General features: G+C 32.7%; 1 protein-coding gene across 4 annotated transcripts in view; it reads left to right on the forward strand.

The window, feature by feature from the left end:
- Window positions 1–20,375, forward strand: part of Agps (alkylglycerone phosphate synthase) — a 132,800-nt gene that overhangs the window by 58,275 nt on the left and 54,150 nt on the right. For all 4 annotated transcript variants that reach the window (XR_009227023.1, XM_058580220.1, XM_046447257.2 and 1 more), the window contains exon 11: window positions 15,516–15,643. Coding sequence is in view for 3 of the 4 variants with exons in the window: in XM_058580220.1 (XP_058436203.1) it covers window positions 15,516–15,643 (128 nt within the window). In the remaining variant the exon portion in view is untranslated. The remainder of the gene's footprint in view (window positions 1–15,515; window positions 15,644–20,375) is intronic.

Genomic DNA, 20,375 nt, shown 5'->3' on the forward strand with positions numbered 1-20,375 from the left:
AGACCATTTCCTGAGTTCTGGTATAAGTTATAGCTATAACCTATACCCTGTAAAATGTATTTTTATGTGCTGTTTTGAACTGCATATATAATAACCTTATATCTTAAATGTGATAATAAACCTTTCCTGAAGGTTAAAAATATTTTTTTCTTTTTCTTTTCCGTAATTAAATTATTTGATGACAACCTTGAATTTTTATTTTGTACCTGGGATTGAACCTAGGGGCACTTAACCACTGAGACACATCCCAGCCCTTTTTATTTTCTTTTGAGTTGGGGTCTTGCTAAGTTGCTGAGGGCCTCATTAAGTTGATGAGGCTGACTTTGAACTTGCAATGCTCCTGCCTCAGGCTCCTGAGCTGCTGGCATTACAGGTGTGTGCCATTGCACCTGGTAATCCTAAATTTTACATATGCCTAATAACCTGAAGTATAATATGTTTGTCTTGTTTTGTGTTGTAAATTTTTCATGTTTTCTTCCAATAAGGAGTTTTCTTCTATTTTAGGTGCTCTAACATATGAGTATAATGCAAATTATAATAAATATTCAAAGCATTATAAATGCTTTGCATTCTTTTCCTAACCATAGGATTTACTAATAATTTAACTTTCTTTTATTTGAAAGACAAAGTGTAATTTTGTTTTTTAACCTACTGATAATGCTTTTGTTTTAATGTTTGCTCTACAATTAAGTAGATAAAAATCGCTTATATCAATCCTTTTTTAAAGATTCACTAGTCATGTTTTAATTAAATAAAGATCATCCTTGGGTGTATTTCTCAGGAAAGGCACTTTGACCATTCCCTGAGTTCTGGAATGTTCTAAACTGGTTTTCTGTGACTTTGATACTAAGGACGGCTTGAATGGATACGTCTTTGGGTCATCCTTTCTCTAACTTTCTTGAAAATGCAGCTCCCCTATTATATTAATTTTATTTATTGTTTTTAAAAAATGATACCAGTCTATTTCTCTTGCTTTTCATAGGTTGTTTTCTCTTTTTACCTGGAGGCCCAGGATTTTTTTTTTCTTTGTCATTATACTCTTAGAGTTTAAGTTGATTGGTTGGGTTATTTGCTGTAGTAGTATCTAGTAGACCTTTCCAATGTATAGACTCACGTCTTTTATTTCTAGCCAATTTTTTTGGATTGTAACGTTAAATATTTTTTTTTTTAAATTTCTATTTAAAAAATAAAGGTATTTTGGGGGGGCTGACAGTGTGGGGACTCACTTGCCTAGCATGTGTGAGGCACTGGGTTCGATACTCAGCACCACATTTAAAAAAAAAGTGTTTTATTATTTTGATTTTTATTCTTTAGGGACGCCCATTATATATATGTTTGAATTCTTTTGCTTATTTTCCAATTCACCCACTTTTTCTCTGATTTCTTTATTCTAGTGTCATTCGTTGGCTATTTTTCTGCTTTTTAAAAATACCCTTTAGTAAGTTTTCATTGAAGTGTATCTCCTATTCAGTTACCTTATAATTTAACCGTCATTTTTTAGGTGCTTTTTAAAATTGTTAAATTTTAAATTTTAAATTGCTGTATTTCTTTCCCAAATTTGATGGTTGGTTTTATTTCTCCTAGGGTTTTTTAAATTTGTTTTTAATTTTTGTGTTTCTAATTCTCTGATTGTGTTTATTATTCCCAGTAGCTTGTTTGGCAATATTTAATTCCTTTTGAATTGTTGTATTGCACTTCTTCTCAAGATCATGATTGGTTTGTGGAATGGGATTTTTTTTCTGCATACTGTTATTTGTATTTTCTGACTTTTTTGCAGTATTTCTTTTTTTTTTTTTTTGTACCGGGAATTGAACTTAGGGGCACTCAACCACTGAGCCACATCCCCAGCCCTATTTTTTAAATTTTATTTAGAGACAAAGTCTCACTGGGTTGCTTAGTGCCTTACTAAATTGCTGAGGCTGGCTTTGAACTCATGATCCTCCTAAGCCTCCGGATCTGCTGGGACTACAGGTGTGCATCATTGCCCCCAGCTGCAGTATTTTTTTTTTTTTTAATCTTTTTGCTCTGTTTTTTTTCTATTCATATTTATTACTTTAAATGGGTTTCTAGTATGGTAGTGTTTTTTTCCCCATGTTCTGTCCTCTTTTGTGCTGTTTGTTTTTTGTGGTAGTTTTATTGAGGCAAAGGATGGCTGTCTTTTCCCATTCTTTTTCTTTACTGCCTTGTATCTAAAGAGTCTCAGAGTCTCTCTCTCTCTCTCTCTCTCTCTCTCTCTCTCTCTCTGTGTGTGTTTGTGTCATTTGTATTTCTCCAAGGCTGTAATTTTTGGTTCTTCACATTTTCAAATTCCACTTTGTAAGTCAGGCTGTGGACTACTGAGGTCTTGTACAGTCTTCTGTTTTTATTGGCATTATTTGTCGTGCATTTACTTTCTGGGTGTAATTTTGTCTGTGCTTCTTCCAAGTCCTCAATTACCCTCTTTGTTTTGTGATCTTTTAATCCTTCCCTTATTCACTTTTTAGCTTGTAGCAGCTGGAAAGCTGCAGGAGGTCTGTTGGAGTTTTTTTCTTTTTTTCCTCAAATTCCTTAGAGGTAATTTGAAGGTTGCAGGGTTCTTTTGTTTTTTGTAATACTGAAGTTGTAGGCCTTGTGTGACTTGTTTTCCATGTTGATTTTGTTTTGAGGGGAGAGGGTAGGGGAAACATAAAATGAGAGGGAAATTTCAGAATCAAATGACTGTCATTATTCCTAATCAGAAGGTTACTTGAGTATATTTTATGAATTATGAAAGATTTTAAATTTGCTCCAAGCAAATACATGCATTTTATAATAAATAGCAATCAAAGCTTCATGTTTCCTCAAGAACAAAAATTATATTTGAAAATCATAAAACAAAATGTTGAAAGTTATTGCAGTCTATTTTTTAAATATAAGCATGTGTTTTTAAACATAAACATAATATGTAAGCCTCAGTGGTGTCACATTTCCATGAAGTTATTTTGTAAACAGTTATATAAAGTATATATAAAATAATGGCATAAGATGTGTATAATCAAGTGATAAATAATCTATGTAGTTTTATATCTCACTACTGAGCTAATATTCCCAGAACAAAAGAATTAATAAAAATTAATTAAATAAAGATACCATAGAAATGGGCCTTTTGATGAAGTGAATTTGGACATATCCATTTTTGATTGGCTTAATTTCAGTATAAGTCTAAATGGAAGCCGTCCCCATCAAACTACATTTGGGACCTGGGTGGATTTTGATCTCATAGTGAGAGAGTAATGAACTGATACATGACAAGTTGCATAGACTCACCTTGATCACTTCCTTGGCCTTGGAATAAGACAATAATTTATTTTACGCCAGATTTAAAAAATCTCATAGTGTTATGGTGGGCTTTACTACTTTAGCGTGCGTATCTTACTTATATAAAACAATATGGATATATAGAAATTTGAGGCATGCCTTCATTTTATTAATACTTAGGAATTTTGAGAATTTCAAAAAACCTTTATGTATGTATAGAGATACATACTTATTTTGAAATAAGCTTTTTGAGTAATAACATTTACATTTACAAAATTCAGATATGTAGAAGTATGTACAAAATTCAAGATGTGTATTTGTCCAGAGTCAACACTATTGTAATATATATCCTCTATTGGTTGATGTTTAAGTAGTTTCCATTTTTTTCCTTTGGATCATATTTTGATTATGGTGTTGTGATTCAGAGAAATATTTTCAAATTACTTTATTAATCAGAAGTAAGAAAATATGTCAAAAATATGAGAACTGGGAGTTCAGTTTTTAAAAAGGAAAGTTTCTTGTCAAAAGTCAGGGTTTGTATTGACCTTCCCTAAATGAATTTAATCTGGTGAAACTTGAATTTCAGAAAGCATTTTAAAAGATTTTCTGTAGCCTATGGATAGATTAGAGTAGGTGGATAAGGTGATTCATGTGTTTAGGAATTTATGCCTGACAAGTTTTAAATTTGTTTGTAGAACTGACTTTGAACATCAGGTGTTAATTCCAAGACTACTAGGAAACTTGTAAAAATGTTGAAAGGAGTAAAAACATTTAAAACTAAGTTTAGTGACTGTGTCAGTATTCTGGAAGGAAATTAGCAACTTTAAAAACTGTCTTGATAATATAGAATAGTTGTGATAGATAATTCTGTGCTGATGGGTGAGAAGACAGCATAGTACTCACCTGTCAACCTTTTGCCCCTTTCTGACAAAAGACTAAAAGTTCACCCCAAAAAGAAACCCTGTCCTTTTTAGCTATCAGTACCCCCACCCTGTGCTCACACTCACACACCTCCATGCCCTGAGCAACTACTTTTTGTCCCTATAGATTTGCTTTTTCTGGACATTATATCTAACTGGAATTATATATGTATAGTTAGTGTTTTTGTGACTTCTTTTACTTACTATAATGTTTTTAAAATTCAGCTGTTGTAGTACATATCAGTAGTACTTCATTCCTTTTTATAACTGAATAACATTTCATTTCATGGATATACTACATTTTGTTTATTTATCAATAACGGACATTTGGGCTCTTTTTACCTTTTGGCTATTATCAGTTATGTTACAATAAACATCCTTGTACTGATTGTTGTGTGGACACAGTGTTTTCATGTTTTCTTAGATATATATCTGAAGTGGAATTGTTGGTCACACAGGTCATCATCCTGAGTTTTATAGTTCAAAGAACATCCAGACTATTTTCCTGCATGGCTACATCATTTTATTTTCCTACAAGCAGTTTATAAGAGTTCCAAATTTCTTTACATCTTTGCCACCACTGTTATTTTCTGTTTTTTAAAAATTTATAGTCATATGAGTGGTGGTGACCTGGGATCTCATTCTTAATTAGCATTTTTTTTTTTTTTTGACTAATGATCCTGAGCATCTTTTTTTTTTTTTTTTTTTCATGTGTTTATTGATCCCTTGTATATTTGCTTGTATATGTCTATTCAGAATATTTGCCTACTTTTTGGTTGGTTATTTATCTTTATTATGGAATTATAAAAGACTTTATTCTGGGTATGAGTCCCTGTCACATAAATGATTTGCAAATGTTTTCTCCCATTCTATAGATTGCTTGCTTGTGTCTTTGAAGCACAAAAGTTTTAAATTTTGGTTGAGTCAATTTTTTTTTCTTTTGTGGCTCTCATGTTTTGGGTATCATATCTAAGAATATAATGACAAATCCAGGGTCCTGATGATATACCGTCATAGCTGCTTCCCAGAAATTTATAGTTCTAGCTTTTATATTTAGATCTTTGGTCCATTTTGAGTTGCTTTTTGTATGTGGTGTGAGGTAAGCGTTCAACTTCATTGTTTTGTATATAGATATCCATTTGTCCTAGTGCCATTTTTTTCAAAATGGCATTATTGGAAAGTCTTGGCACCCTGTCAAGAATTAGCTGACTATAAAAAAATGGGTTTCTTTCTGGATTCCCAGTTCCATTGATCTCTGTCTTATGCCTGTACTATACTGACTTGTTTACTGTTTTTTTTTAGCAAATTTTTAAATTGAGAAGTGTGAGTTCTCCTTTCTGTTGTTGTGGGTTTTTTTTTTTAATATTCTTTTAGTTATTCTGGATCACTTGCAGTTCCATAAGAACTGATTTATGGGTGTTGATTTTTTATCCTGCTGCTTTGCTGAATTTATTTAATTAGGTTGTTAATTTCTACAATGAAGCCATCTTGGATTCTGTTAGGGATTACATTGCCTTCTGAGAAGTGTCTGTTCAATTCCTTGACCCATTTGTTGATTGGGTTATTTGTTTTTTTGGTGTTAAGATTTTTGAGTTCCAGTTTTCCCAGCACTATTTGTTGAAGAGGCTATTTTTTTCTCCAATGTATGTTTTTGGTACCTTTGTCTAATATAACTGTAGTTAGGTGGGTTTGTCTCTGTGTCCTCTATTCTGTACCATTGGTCTACCAGTCTATTTTGGTGCCAAACCATGCTATTTTTTGTTATTATTGCTCTGTAGTTTAAGGTCTAGTCTACTGATGCCACCTACTTCACTCTTCTTGCTAAGGATTACTTTAGCTATTTTGGGTCTCTTATTTTTCCAGATGAATTTCATGATTGCTTTTTCTATTTCTCTGAGGAATGTCATTGGGATTTTTATCAGAATTGCATTAAATCTATATAGTGCATTTGGTAGTATGGTCATTTTGACAATGTTAATTCTGTCTATCCAAGAACAAGGTCTTTCTATCTTCTAAGGTCTTATTTATTTTTTTTCCTTTAGTGTTCAGTAATTTTCATTGTAGAGGTCTTTCACCTCTTTTGTTGATTCCCAAGTATTTTATTTTATTTTTTTGAGGCTATTGTAAATGGGATAGTTTTCCTCATTTCTGTTTCAGAGGATTTGTTACTGATATACAGAAATGCCTTTAATTTATGGGTGTTGATTTTTTATCCTGCTGCTTTGCTGAATTTATGTATTAGAAGTTTTCTGATGAGATTTTTTTTGGATCCTCTGAGTATAGAATCATGTCTTCAGCAAATAGTGATAGTTTGAGTTCTTCTTTTTCTATCTATATCCCTTTAATTTCTTTCATATGTCTAATTGCTCTGGCTAGAGTTTCAAGAACTACGTTAAATAGAAGTGGTCAAAGAAGGCATCCCTGTCTTGTTCCAGTTTTTAGAGGGAATTCTTCCCATTTTCTCCATTTAGAATGATGTTGGCCTTAGGCTTAGAATAGATAACTTTTACAATGTTGAGATATGTTCCTGTTATCCCTAGTTTTTCTAGTGTTTTGAACATGAAGAGGTATGGTATTTTGTCAAATGCTTTTTCCACACCAGTTGAGATTCTTGTCTTTAAATCTATTGATGTGATGAATTACATTAATTGATATCCATATGTTGAACCAACCTTGCATCCCTGGTATGATCCCCACTTGATTGTGGTGCACCAACTTTTTGATATGTTTTTGTATTCGATTTGTCAGAATTTTGGCATCTATATTCATTAGAGATATTGGTCTGAAGTTTTCTTTCTTTGATGTGTCTGTGCCTGGTTTTGGAATAAGGGTGATAATGGCCTCGTATAATGAATTTGGAAGTGTTCCCTCTTTTTCTGTTTCATGAAATAATTTGAGGAGTATTGGTATTAGTTCTTCTTTGAAAGTCTTGTAGAACTCAGCTGTGTATCCATCTGGTCCTGGGCTTTTTCTTGGTTGGTAGGCTTCTGATGGAGTCTTCTATTTCATTGCTTGAAATTGATCTGTTTAACTTGTGCATATAATTCTGATTCATTTTGGGCAAACTGAATTATAGGACTCTAGAAATTTGTCAGTGCCTTTGATATTTTCTGTTTCATTGGAGTACAATTTTCAAAATAATTTCTAATTATATTCTGTATTTCTTTAGTGTCTGTTGTGATATTTCCTTTTTCATCGCAGATGTTAGTAATTTGAGTTTTCTCTCTCCTTCTCTTTGTGAGCATGGCTAAGGGATTATCAATTATTTATTTGTTCAAAGACCAATTTTTTTGTTTTGTCAATTTTTTCATTTGTTTTTTGTTTGTTTGTTTCAATTTCATTGATTTTAGCTTTTGAGTTTAATTATTTCCTGTCTTCTGCTAATTTTGGTGTTGGTTTGTTCTTATTTTTTGTGGGCTTTGAGATATAATATTAGGTCATTTATTTGTTGACTTTTTCTTCTTTTATGTAATGAACTCCATGCAGTGAACTTTCCTTTTAGTACTGCCTTCATAGTGTCCCAGATATTTTGATATGTTATATCAGTGTTCTCATTTACCGCTAAGAATTTTTTAATCTCCTCCTTGATGTCTTTTGCAACTTATTTTTCATTCAGTAACTTATTGTTTAGTCCCCAGGTGTTGGAGTAGCTTTTATTTTTTATTTTATCATTAATTTCTAATTTCATTTTATTATGATCTGATAGAATGCATACTTTTTTGTATTTGCCAAGAGTTGCTTTGTGGCATAATATATGGTCTATTTTAGAGAAGATTCCATGTGCTGCTGAGAAGAATATATGTTCACTTGCTGAAGGATGAAATATTCTATATATGTCAGTTAAGTCTACGTTATTGATGTATTATTGAATTCTGTAGTTTCTTTGTTCAGCTTTTGTTTGAAAGATCTATCCAGTGGTGAAAGAGATGTGTTAAAGTTACCCAGAATTATTGTGTTGTGGTCTATTTGACTCTTGAACTTGAGAAGAGTTTGTTTGCTGAACATAGATGCTCCATTGTTTGGTGCATATATATATATATTTATAATTGTTATGTCTTGTTGATGTATGGTTCCCTTGAGTAGTATGTAGTGTACTTCTTTATCACTTTTGATTAATTTAGCTTGATATATATATATATATATATATATATATATATATATATATTTATTTATTTATTTAAGAAGCCCCTGCTTTCTTCCACAGTCCATGTGAGTGATATGAGTTTTCCCAACCTTTCACCTTCAGTGTGACCGGGTGTCTTTTCCTGTTAGATGAGTCTCGTGGAGGCAGCAAATTGTTGGGTCTTTTTTTTTTTTTTTTTTTAAATCCAGTCTGCCAGTCTATGTCTTTTGATTGGTGAGTTTAGGCCATTAACATTCAGGGTTATTATTGAGACATGATTTGTATTCCCAGGCCTTTTTGTTTATTTATTTTTTTAATATTTATTTATTTTTTTAGTTTTCGGCATACACATCTTTGTTTGTATGTGGTGCTGAGGATCGAACCCGGGCCACACGCATGCCAAGCAAGCCCGCTACCGCTTGAGCCACATCCCCAGCCCTTTGTTTATTTTTTGTATTTAATTTGACTTAGTTTCTCTTTTGATTAGTTCTTCCTTTCGTGTAATCTCCCCCTCTGCTGATTTTCATCATTGTTTTTCATTTCCTCTTTATGGAATATTTTGCCGAGGATGTTCTATAGTGCAGGCTTTCTAGATATAAATTCTTTAACTTTTGTTTATCATGGAAGGTTTTTATTTTGTCTTTAAATCTAAAGCTTAATTTTGCTAGATATTAGATTCTTGGTTGGCATCCATTTTCTTTCAGAGTTTGGTATATGTTGTTCCATGATCTCCTTGCTTTGAAGGTCTGGGTTGAAAAATCTGCTGAGATACGAAGTGTTCTCCTCCTATATGTGATCTGATTCTTCTCTCTTGCAGCTTTTAAGATTCTATCCTTATTCTGTATGCTAGGCATTTTCATTATAATGTGCCTTGGGGTAGATCTCTTGGAATTATGTACATTTGTTGTCCTGTAAGCCTCTTATATTTGATTTTCCAGTTCATTGTTTATGTTTGGGAAATTTTCTGATATTATCTCATGGAAGAGATTGTGCATTCCTTTGGTTTGAAACTCTGTGTGTTCCTCTATCCCAATAATTCTCAGATTTGGTCTTTTGATGCTATCCCATAAGTCTTGGATGTTCTGTTCATGGTTTCTTACTGTCTTCACTGTGTGGTCAACTTTATTTTCCTGATTGTGTAGTTGTCTTCATTAATTGATATTCCGTCTTCCGAGTGATCTAGCCTGTTGCTGATGCTTTCTCTTGAGTTTTTTATTTGGTTTATTGTTTCCTTCATTTCAAGGATTTCTGATTGGTTATTTTTCAGAGTCTCTACATCTTTCTTGAAATAATCTTTTGCTGCCTGTATTTACTCCCTTATCTCTTTGTTTGATCAATTTTTGCCTCTATTTGCACATTTAAGTCATTCTTTAATTCACAGATCATTTTAATTATGAACATCCTGATCTCATTCTCTGACACTTCATCAACCTCACTGCCCATCGGATCTGTTATTATCCTGGTTTTTTGGGGGCACCTTCCTCCCTTGTTTTTTCATAATGTCTATGTGTCTTCCCTTCTTACAGTGTGGATCTGAGATATTACAGTTTCTATCCTATAATCTTATAGTATCCTTGTAGATTATCTGTACCTAATCTTGATAACTGGGCTTCCAGACCCTGCAGGTGTCCCATGATGGATGTTACTGCAATAAAGGTGGTGGCAGCAGTGGGGGAGATAACTCAAGATAGCAGTGGAGGTGCCCCAAGATGAATGCAAGGTCTTTTTAGAGATGGGGCTGAGATGCTGGGCCTTCCACTGGCTTTGGGATGCCTGCCGTGAGACGTAGCTGCTTCTAGGCCCTGTCTGTTTTTGAAAGGTAGAGGCTATTGCATGGGGAAGAGTATGGTGAGGTTAGCAGTATCCCAAGATGGAAGTGGGTTAGGCCTGGGCTCCCAGGTGTGTGTGTGTGTGTGTGTGTGTGTGTGTGTAGGGGGTTACGGACCTAAACCTACCCTAGGCCTGGTTCCTGCGCAGGTGAGCAGAGGTGGATCTGGACTGGGCCTGAGCTGTGGCAGGGGTCTTCTGGTTGGAGGAAGTCATCCTGTGCCAGAGCCTGAGCTCCAGGGGGTGTCTGCTGGTGGTGGGATGGATCTAGGCCTATCCTGGGCCTGGGTCCTGCTCAGGTCTACAGTGTTAATTTTTTAGGATTTTTGTGTTCATAAGAGATTCTGACTTGTCATTTTTTTTCTTGTGATGTCTTTGTCTGATGGCATTGGAATAATATAATACTGGCCTCATACAGTGAACTGGGAAGTGTTCTTACCTCTTCCACTTTTTGAAAGAGTTTGTGAAGAATTGGTATTAATTTCTTAAGTACTTGGCAGGATTAAGCAGTAAAACCATCTGTGCCTTGGCTGTTCTTTATGAGTATTTTTGGATTATTCATTACTAATTTGAATTAGATTATCTACTTTTTCTTGAGTCAGTTTCAGTAGTTTGTATCCCTTCTAGGAATTTGTCTGTTTTACCTCCATTGTGTAATTTATTGCCATAGTGTTTACGGTTCATAGCATTCCTTTATAATCTTTCTTATTTTTGTAGATTTGGTAGTAATGTCCCCCATTTCATGCCTGATTCTAGTAATTGGTTCATCTTTGTTCAGCTAACAGTTTGTTAATTTTGTTGATCTCATTAATATCACTTCTAGTTTTAGTTTCTTTTGCTTGCTTTATTTAGGTTTAGTTTGCTTTTCGTTTTCTAGGTGGGAGGTCAGGTTATTGATTTGATATCTTCAGTATTTTAAAAAAAGGACTTTATTTATAGTAATATATTTCCTATTTTAGGTGTTGCTTTAGTTATGTTTGATGAGTTTTGGTATGTTGTATCTTATTTCCATTCTTCTCAAACTGTTTTCTAATTTCCCTATTTATTTATTCTTTTACCTATTGATTATTTAGGAATGTATTTAATTTCTACATATTTGTAAGTGTCCCAGATTTCTTTCTTATTGGGTTCTTATTTCATTCTATTATGGTCACATAACATACTTTGTACTATTTTAAGTTTTGAAAATTTGTTTGATTTGTTTTATGGCCTAGCTGGTATGTGGTCTGTTCTGGAGAATGTTCTTTATGAACCTTAAATGAATGTATGTTTTGCTGTTGTTGAGTTAAAGGTTCTAGTTTTGTAGATTTATAGTGTTATTAATCTTTTCTTTGTTGCTGTTATGCTTAGTTGTTAAGACTATTATTGAAGGTAGGGTATTGACGTCTCCCGACTACTACTAAGTTTCCAAATTACCTATTTCAACTAGCTCTTCCTATATTATTATGTCCTGTTCTTAGGTACATACCTGTGATAATTCTGCAGTTTATTATTGTACAGTATCCTTCTTTAATAACATTTTTGTTTAAAGTCTGTTTTATCATTATTAGTATTTAGCCTCTCCACCTTTTCTTTCTTTTTAATTCTTTTTAGTTATAGATGGATACCTTTATTTGATTTATTTTTATGTGGTGCCAAGGGTCAAACCCAGTGCCTCACATATGCTAGGCAAGCGCTCTCCCACTGAGCTACAACCCTAGACCCTCTCCATCTTTCTTATTGTTGCTATTTTTATGATATCTTTTCCCATATTTCAATCTAATTGTATCTCTGAATTTAAAGTGTGTGTCCTCTAGCAACAGACAGTTTGATTTTTCTTTAAATCTAGTTGTACCATCTCTCTTTTCTTTTTGGATACTTAGTATGTTGACATTTAATGTTACTGCTGTAGTTATACTGATGTCTACCAATATTCTCCCCCAGTAGGTCTTATGTCTTTCTGTTTCTCTGTTCTTCCATTATTGCTTTCCTTTCCATTAGTGGGTATTTTTTAATCTGGCACTTTGATTGCCTTAGTGGTATTTTTAGTGTGCCTTTTAAAGTTATTTGAAGACTTTTTGCCTTGTCTTTGAACATTTTTACTATTATGTGTCTGTTTATGAATATTTTCATGTTTGTTCCATTCCCTTAATGTATATGATAGTGTTAAGAAGTTTTTTTAAAAAAATAGTCTGTCTCTGGTCTCTTTCTGGTACTTCCATTGTACATGTAGTAGTGTGGTTAATGGTTATTCATATTTCTCTGAGGCTCCATTCATTTATATTTGTTGTTCTATTTGTTCTTTGTATTGCATAATTTCTATCAATGTATTTTCAAGTTCGTTCTTTGTTATGCCAGATTACATCTGCTGTTGAGCACCCTGTCAGTGAATTTTTCATTTCAGTTATTATACTTAGTAACTCCAGAATTTCCATTTTGTTTTTTTGAATGATTTCTCTCTGTTGAAAATTCGTATTGATGTAACATTATCAGCATATCTTTTTTTTCCTTTTTTGAATCATGGTTTATCTTAGTCTTTTGAACACATTTATACTGACTATTTTGAATTCTTTTTCAAATATGATATCTAGTCACTTCACAGGCAGTTTCCAGTTTCTTTTTTTCTTCTAGTATATGGCTTATACTTTCTTCTTTTGTTGTAAGCATCAGAATTTTTTGTTGTTTTTATAAAGTGAATGTTTTATGTAATATATTGAAGCAACTCTGTATATTGTCCTCCGACCCCAGAGTTAGTTTTTATTTGCTGAGCGACTGACTGTATGATTTTAGTGAGGTCCTTTTCCTCATACTTTTCCTTTTTGCACTGTTAACTTACTGATATTGTTCCTCTGGTGATGCACTTAGGTATGGCTACAGTTCCTGGAGATGGCAGTATGACAGGGATTTCTTCGATATCCTTTTTGCTTAACCACGTTTAGCTGTTAATGGCCACTGATTGTAAGCTGATTATGCTGGTGTTTTCAAAAATGTTCTGGGGCATAAAATGATCTACAGACTAATCTAGGTAAATTCAATCTCCTTAGAAGGGATAGTTTGAGTTTGTTTTTTGTTTGAGTCTAGAAAGGGTCCTCTACAATATCTCTTTCCCAGGGCAAACTAGACAGCTTACAGTACTAGTTTCCAGTGAATCTGTGTATCCATTCTATCCATAGGCAGATGCTACACTTCACTCCATCCTTCATTCTTTTTGAGACTATTCATAGGCTTAATGTTCCCCATGTTGTGTTGCAAGTAATTTTCCTTTAGTGAAAGGTTAGTTAGGAGTTATCTGTCTCATGCCCCCTACACTATTCCCTGACCCATGTAAAAATCTTTGAACTAGGGCTCTGGGGATGGGGGTAGAGACAGTGGCATGCTTCTGTCTGAGTGACACCCTGCTTTAGAAACTGAGTGCTGAGGGCAAGTGGATAAGGGAAAGTAGGCCATCTAGGTTTGCTATTCCTGGCAAGACATCAGCCCTGTTATAAGGCAGAGCAAGGATGATTGGGACCCAATTATTAGTGTGACCTATTCAAGAGAGGAGAACTGTACCAGCGGTTCTGAAATTCAGAGAAGTGAGTTTTACCTCTTGGCTGCATGGCTGCATACTTCTGGAACTTAATTTCAGGAAAAGGTAGCTGGCAATCAGGTAGTATATGAAATAGGATCAGAGATTTTCTTTTAAATTGTTTTTAGGTATTTGAGGCATCACAGTAATGCCTCTCTGTCTTTTCTTTGTGTATGTATATGTATATTCATAGCAGCATTATTCACTGTAGCCAAAAAGGAGGATCCCAAATGTCTATTACTGAGAGCTGAACAAAATGAGTTACACCATATAGTGGCACGTTTGGCAATAAAAAGGAATGAAATACTATTATATGCTATAACAAGTGAACCTTAAAAACATGGTTAAGTGAAGGAAAGCTATCACAAGACTACATACCGTGAGATTCGTTTTATATGAAATGTCTAGAATATGCAAATTTTAGACAAAATAGATTCATGATTGACTAGGGCTAGGGTGTGGGTGCAGAAATGGGATGTGACTGTTTAATAAATACAGGTTTATTTTTTGGGATGATGAAAGTAGTCTAAACTTAGATTATAGTGATAGTTATACATATCTGTGAATATACTAAAAACCATTGAAGTTTGCACTATAAACAGGTGAATTGCATTGTCTACATTATATCTTAATATAGATGCTAAAACAAAAAGAAAGTTTTTTATTTAGGTTTTATTTTGAATTTTATGAGACATCTGTTTTACATTCAAATATCAATCAGGCCAACTTGTAGAGCTTTTGTGATCATATAGATTATAAGAGAGTCATATTTTATAATTTCAGTTTAAAAATCAAGTGTATTGTGGTGAATATTTTGTGATCTATACAATATAATTTACTTTTGATGAACTCATACTGGTTTTTCATCTTGTATTATATAATGACAAGTTGTTCTAGGCAAATCATAAAATTTATTGGTAGTTTTGATTTTGTGATAACTTTTTATTCTGATGTTGTAATTAAGTTCTGTAATTTTAATGATTTCCTGCTTTACACTTTTAAAACAGTCTTTTAAAATGATTCTCAGAAATTTTACTAGTAGTGTAATTTATTTCTACCATTGTACATTTGAAACCACTGACTTGGAAAGGTTGGCTTTGTAAATATATTCCTTTTTAACCATGTTTCTTCAAATATTTTGTTATAGATATTTAGGTCAGGGTTATATTTAACATTTTTTTCATCTCTGATTAATCCCTTGTGTCTCCTGTGATAAAGAAAAACATTTGTTTCGTTAGTGGTCCTCTTATGCTAGATATTTATAAACTTTTGTCTCTGAATATGTCTTTTGATTTCTTATAAGGGCATCACAGTAATGCCTCTATCTTTCCTTTGAATCAGTTCTTAGGAAAAATGGCTAGGTAATATTTCCTTAAATTTCTTCTGTCATCTTTAGTTTTCAAGAAAGTTAGGTTCTTTTGCCCCAATAAATTGTTTTCATAGTAAAAACAGGCACACATATCAAATATACTTTTGTGTTAAAACAGATGAAATATAAAAACCTGTATTTTTCTAAAATTTTTTCTTTTAGTAAGTTGTAATATTTTAAAAATCCACTTAAAAGTAACCCTCTTAGAGGTTACTTTAAAATATTTGTATGTAAATAAAAGTCTATTCTAAAAACTTTTCTTGAAATTATAAAATTTGCTTAATTGTTTATCTAAAAAGACTTGGTTAGCCTTTGTTCCCCAAAGAGAATAAATTAAATAGATTTAAATATGGATAATAGAATAAATTAAAAGAATAAATAGATTAAATAGATTTAAATATGATTTAGAAAATTGTCATGTGATATATTGGATTATTCCCCCTTCTTTTTCAGGAACTCTTGGTGTAATAACAGAAGCTACAATAAAAATCAGACCAACCCCTGAATACCAAAAGTATGGCTCGGTAGCTTTCCCTAATTTTGAACAAGGAGTAGCCTGTTTAAGAGAAATTGCAAAACAGGTAAAAACAAAAACAAAACAAAAACAAAAATAATAAGAAAATATATTTATACTTTTAAAATTCTGCTGCGTAATTGTGGAAATGTTATAAGTAATCTTCATATTCAGTTGTATTATATTTGTGACTTTTACCCAGTTCTCTATGAAAGGATAGTGCTATAAAATCACCCCTTTAAGTGCAGTTACTATTACTTTCAGTAATTATATTGCTATCACACCTATTTGTTGGTTTCAAAAGGGATGTGTGGTTTTAAGCCCAGGTAAGATATGTACTTGGATTGTGGCTTTGAATGACTCTGTCTTTTATTGGATATTCTATTTCTTAAGTTATCGTTGGGTAAGATATTTTGTGATTAAAGTGATTTTTAATTTATCTTAAATTAAGACATTTATTGAAATTAGAGTAATGTCTGAATATCAGTGACCCTGAAATTTAGAGAAATGTAGACAATTAGACTTCCATCAGTAAATAGAATATGCTGCTAGGCTTTACTTTGTTTTATAATATTACTTAAGCTATTGTTTAAGTAATATAAAATAATATAGTATAAAACAATATGTTTAACTATAAGCTAAAAAGAATTCCCATTTTCTTCTCCCTTAAAAAGATATATTGTTAAGTGTTTTTCAAAAGACTAGATAATGCCTAGAAATCATATTTCTGTATTCTGTGTATTAGTATGGAAATTCCTGCATTTTTCTAGGCATTTGTTCATTGTTTGAACCGGAATAGTTTGTAATTCTTTCTCAACATTTCTCAGCAGGAAGGAAGTTAAGGGTATGTACTTAGCCTTTTTCTTCTTTCTTTCTTTAAACTCCTAGAGCTCTTTAATATTTACTGTCATCCATATTTAAATAGAATCTTGTGAGCAAGGGAGTTTTTCAGTGTGACCCAGTATCTAAGTTTCTCAGTGTCCAGGTGGAGGGAGTCTGATAAACAAATGAAAATAACTAACAAGTAGTCTGTCTTCATCTTGGACTTTGTAAGATACTGAAAGGGAAAATGGCAAATAGTTTTACTTCCCACCATCCCAAGACAACCACTATTGGTGTTTAAAGGAAATTATCAACACACACACACACACGTGTGTGTATACCATTTCTAGTACTCTTGATTGCATATGCTCAGTCTTGCTTTCTGAGACACCATTCTTTTAATTTTGCATATTCAAGAATTTCATCTGTTTTCAAGAAGCTTATTTATCACAGTTAGATTGCTAGACTTAGCATAGGCCCCTTAATCTTGATTATTGTCTATCTACTCTTGGGGTGGAGAGAAGATTTAAAAAAGAAATATGGTGAACATTTTTTGGACTGTGACAGGTTACTTTGGTGTTAATGCAGAAATAAATATTGACAGTTGAAATTTTTGCCTAAAAGCCCTAATTCACTACAACCTTGATGATACTATATTATCATTAGGCAGCTAGAGTATATAATATGACATCACATTTACCAAAATGATTATTGGCAGTAATATTTAAAGCAGGAATATTAAGGAGGCATGGAAATAAGTTTTAGGAATAAATAGTATTTCTTGTGCTAAAATAATGGATAAGAAATGAAGTTCAAGTTCTTCTGATGCATGTTTGTAAAACATTTCCATCACTTTTGAAGACCAAGGAAAACATGGTAACTTTATACGTAAGCTACCTGAAGTATTAAGAAGCAAAGAAACTGTGTACAGAGCTTTACAGTTTTGCTTATGAGTTGATACCTTAGAAGAATGGGAAGTTCATCAATTAAAAACAAAATCAAAGAATTTTCAGAATAAATTCTGTATTCTTGTTAATTTCAGATCTTAAAGAGTGATTTTTTTTATTCAGATATTTTCACTTTGAATTATAATCTACCTTATGTGTTAAATTCTTTTATTTCCCCTGCATGTTTTATCAAGCTGGACAATTTCCCACCAAAAAGCTCATTAAAGATACAGTTTATATTATCTCTTGTTCAAGGTTTGAACAACATATTTCTAATTATTATTATTCCCTCCATTTTATGGCAAAATAAATATGAATGCCAAGTTAGAATTTTAAAAATTATAGTTATAAAAGTAGTTTGAATCTTCCTTCCTTCCTTCCTTCCTTCCTTCCTTCCTTCCTTTCTTTCCTTCTTTCTTTCTTTCTTTCTTTCTTTCTTTCTTTCTTTCTTTCTTTCTTTCTTTCTTTCTTTCTTTCTTCCTTTCTTCCTTCCTTTCCTTCTTTCTTTCCTTCTTTCTTTCCTTCTTTCTTTCCTTCCTTCCTTCCTTCCTTCCTTCCTTCCTTCCTCCCTCCCTCCCTCCCTCCCTCCCTCCCTTCCTTCCTTTTCGACTGAACCCAGGGCCTTATGTATGAGAGGCATGTACTGTACCATCTGAGCTATATCCCCAGCCCTTATTTGTTTTTGTTTTGTTTTGTTTTTAAACAAAAGACCTCAGTGAGATCATGTTTACTCACCACTGTCCCTTCATAATATATGCACTGTAAGAACACAGATTCAGTTGACTCATTAAAAAGTACTATGTGATCTTTGGAGTAGATGTGTACACATTTTATGCTTTCCTGAGTGTTCCATCAACTTTTGCACATTATAAATATATGTAAATCTATGTTACATTTCATCATAAGAAGTGATGTACAGATGAATCAAAATCTTAAGTTTATGATTTCATTAGAATGGAAATGTTAAATTTAAACATATATGGTCGGTGCAGTCTGGTGCTGTGTTTGTTACAGTTTGCGACGCTCCTGATAGAAAGTGATAAAAGAGGAGTTACCTGTGCCATTGAATAGTGGGTGATAGATTTTTTTCTTTTTCTTGTGTAAATCTGTAAAATTTGTATTTTTATTTATTTAAAAAAGTTCTTAGGATACTCAAAAATTCTTAGAATTCATTATACAAATTATGCTGCATATATATCTTGGATTAAATAAGTAATGATTGAATTTATCTAATTCTAGATAGGGAAGAGGGGTGGGAGGGAAAAGGAGGGGGCAGGGGATTAGCAAGGGCAGTGGAATGTGATGGACATCATTATCCAGAGTACATGTATAAAGACTTGAATTGGGTGTCAACATAATTTATATATAAACAGAGATATGAAAAATTGTGGTATATATGTGTAATAAGAATTGTAATGCATTCCACTGTCGTGTATTTAAAAAAAATAAAATCAGTAAAACTAAAAAAAATTAAATAAAAAATAAAGGTAATGATTAATAGAAAGTACCACCCTGTGATTAAAAAGCAAGTCAGAAAGAAAGCACTTTTCTGATAGTTTTGACAGTTTGGTTTTGTGTAGTTAGTAGTAGATAATCTCTAGAAACAAATGCTGTGGTCTTAGAACTGATTCAAAAGTCCAAAGAGACAATATTTTATTCTCGAATATTGCTCTTATACATTATAAAGATGCTAAGAACCATTACTTCAATTTGGAGATATTACATTATTTTGGGAAATTAAGTATTTTACTTGTCTCATGATATGTAGTAGAAAAGCATTAAATGTTTACCTGGAAATGGATAAAGGATTGTATAATGGTTTAGGGATATTTGCATATCAATTTACAGAGTGTGCAAATCTCATATGTCAAGAGCAAGATACTATTTGCTGCTCTCCTTTGTAACAGTATTGTCAGGCAGAAAACGTGAGAAAATTATCAGATATTGGCACTAGTCATTGTTCAATTTGGGATTTGGAATTTCTGCTGATAGCAGGCAAATTAAGATCCATTAAAATAGATGGTACATGGTTTATAATTGTGCCAAATTCTTGATTGAATAATGAGTTGTTTGCTTGTAATTCCTCACTGTCATTTCAAAGCATTTTAATTTTTGCAGTATTTTCAGACTCAAGTTGCTTTTGGAATGGGAAACTGTATTTTGGAGTATCTTTTGGAAAGGAGCACACATGATTGTTCACAAATAGCAAAGTGGACTCTGTGTATACTTTTTATTACTATTCTTACTGAGGGAAATAAATAAGCTACCATACACTGGCAGCAGAAGGATTCTACTAAGGTTTCTCTCATCTTTGCCCATGTGAGTAATTGCCCTCTTTCAATACTTCACTGTCTTGTGAGGAGCTAGAAAGGAAGATTTAGTGGAAGATTAATGTGATTCTTTCTCATAAGTGGCAGTTCAGTATAATCTCCAACTTTACTCAGTAAATGGGTAAGTGAATTTTACGACTTTCTTAGAAAATAGATTTGTTATAGTAGCCTCTCAAGAAGGGGAAACATGATTTTTTTTAAAAATCATTGCCATTGTCAGATGTAACATTTTATTATTCTCTTTTCTTGTTTTTCTGGAAATGACAGTGGACATGTCTTTACATGGTTTGAAGGAAAACTGAATGTTGAAACAAGCTTAAAAGCACAGTTTGTGTGTGTGTGTGTGTGTGTGTGTATGTGTATGGAATTTGTTTAAAAAATACTTAGGATTTATACCTTATGATATTGAGAAAAGAGCATCTGTTTCAGTAAGAGGAAAATCTGACTATGTTTGGGATGGATTCTACTCATTCCCTTGAAAATTGTCTTTCTCAGTATCAGAACTAGATTTTTAGAATTACAGAGTAAATGATAGCCTTTCATCTCATTACTTTTTGACAAGGAGTAGCCTTTTCTACTTTCCAGCATTTTTATTTTAAACAATTTTAAACTGATTGGTATTTTTTCCTGGTGACCTTAGATCATAATTTAGGAAAGAATAGATCTTGAATTTTCTATAAAAATTTATCCTGCAGGGGTT

The sequence above is a fragment of the Marmota monax genome, unplaced genomic scaffold (genome assembly GCF_021218885.2).
Source record: "Marmota monax isolate L192 unplaced genomic scaffold, Marmota_monax_Labrador192_F-V1.1 WCK01_AAM20220418_F8-fsc00007, whole genome shotgun sequence".
Classification (NCBI taxonomy): Eukaryota; Metazoa; Chordata; class Mammalia; order Rodentia; family Sciuridae; genus Marmota; species Marmota monax.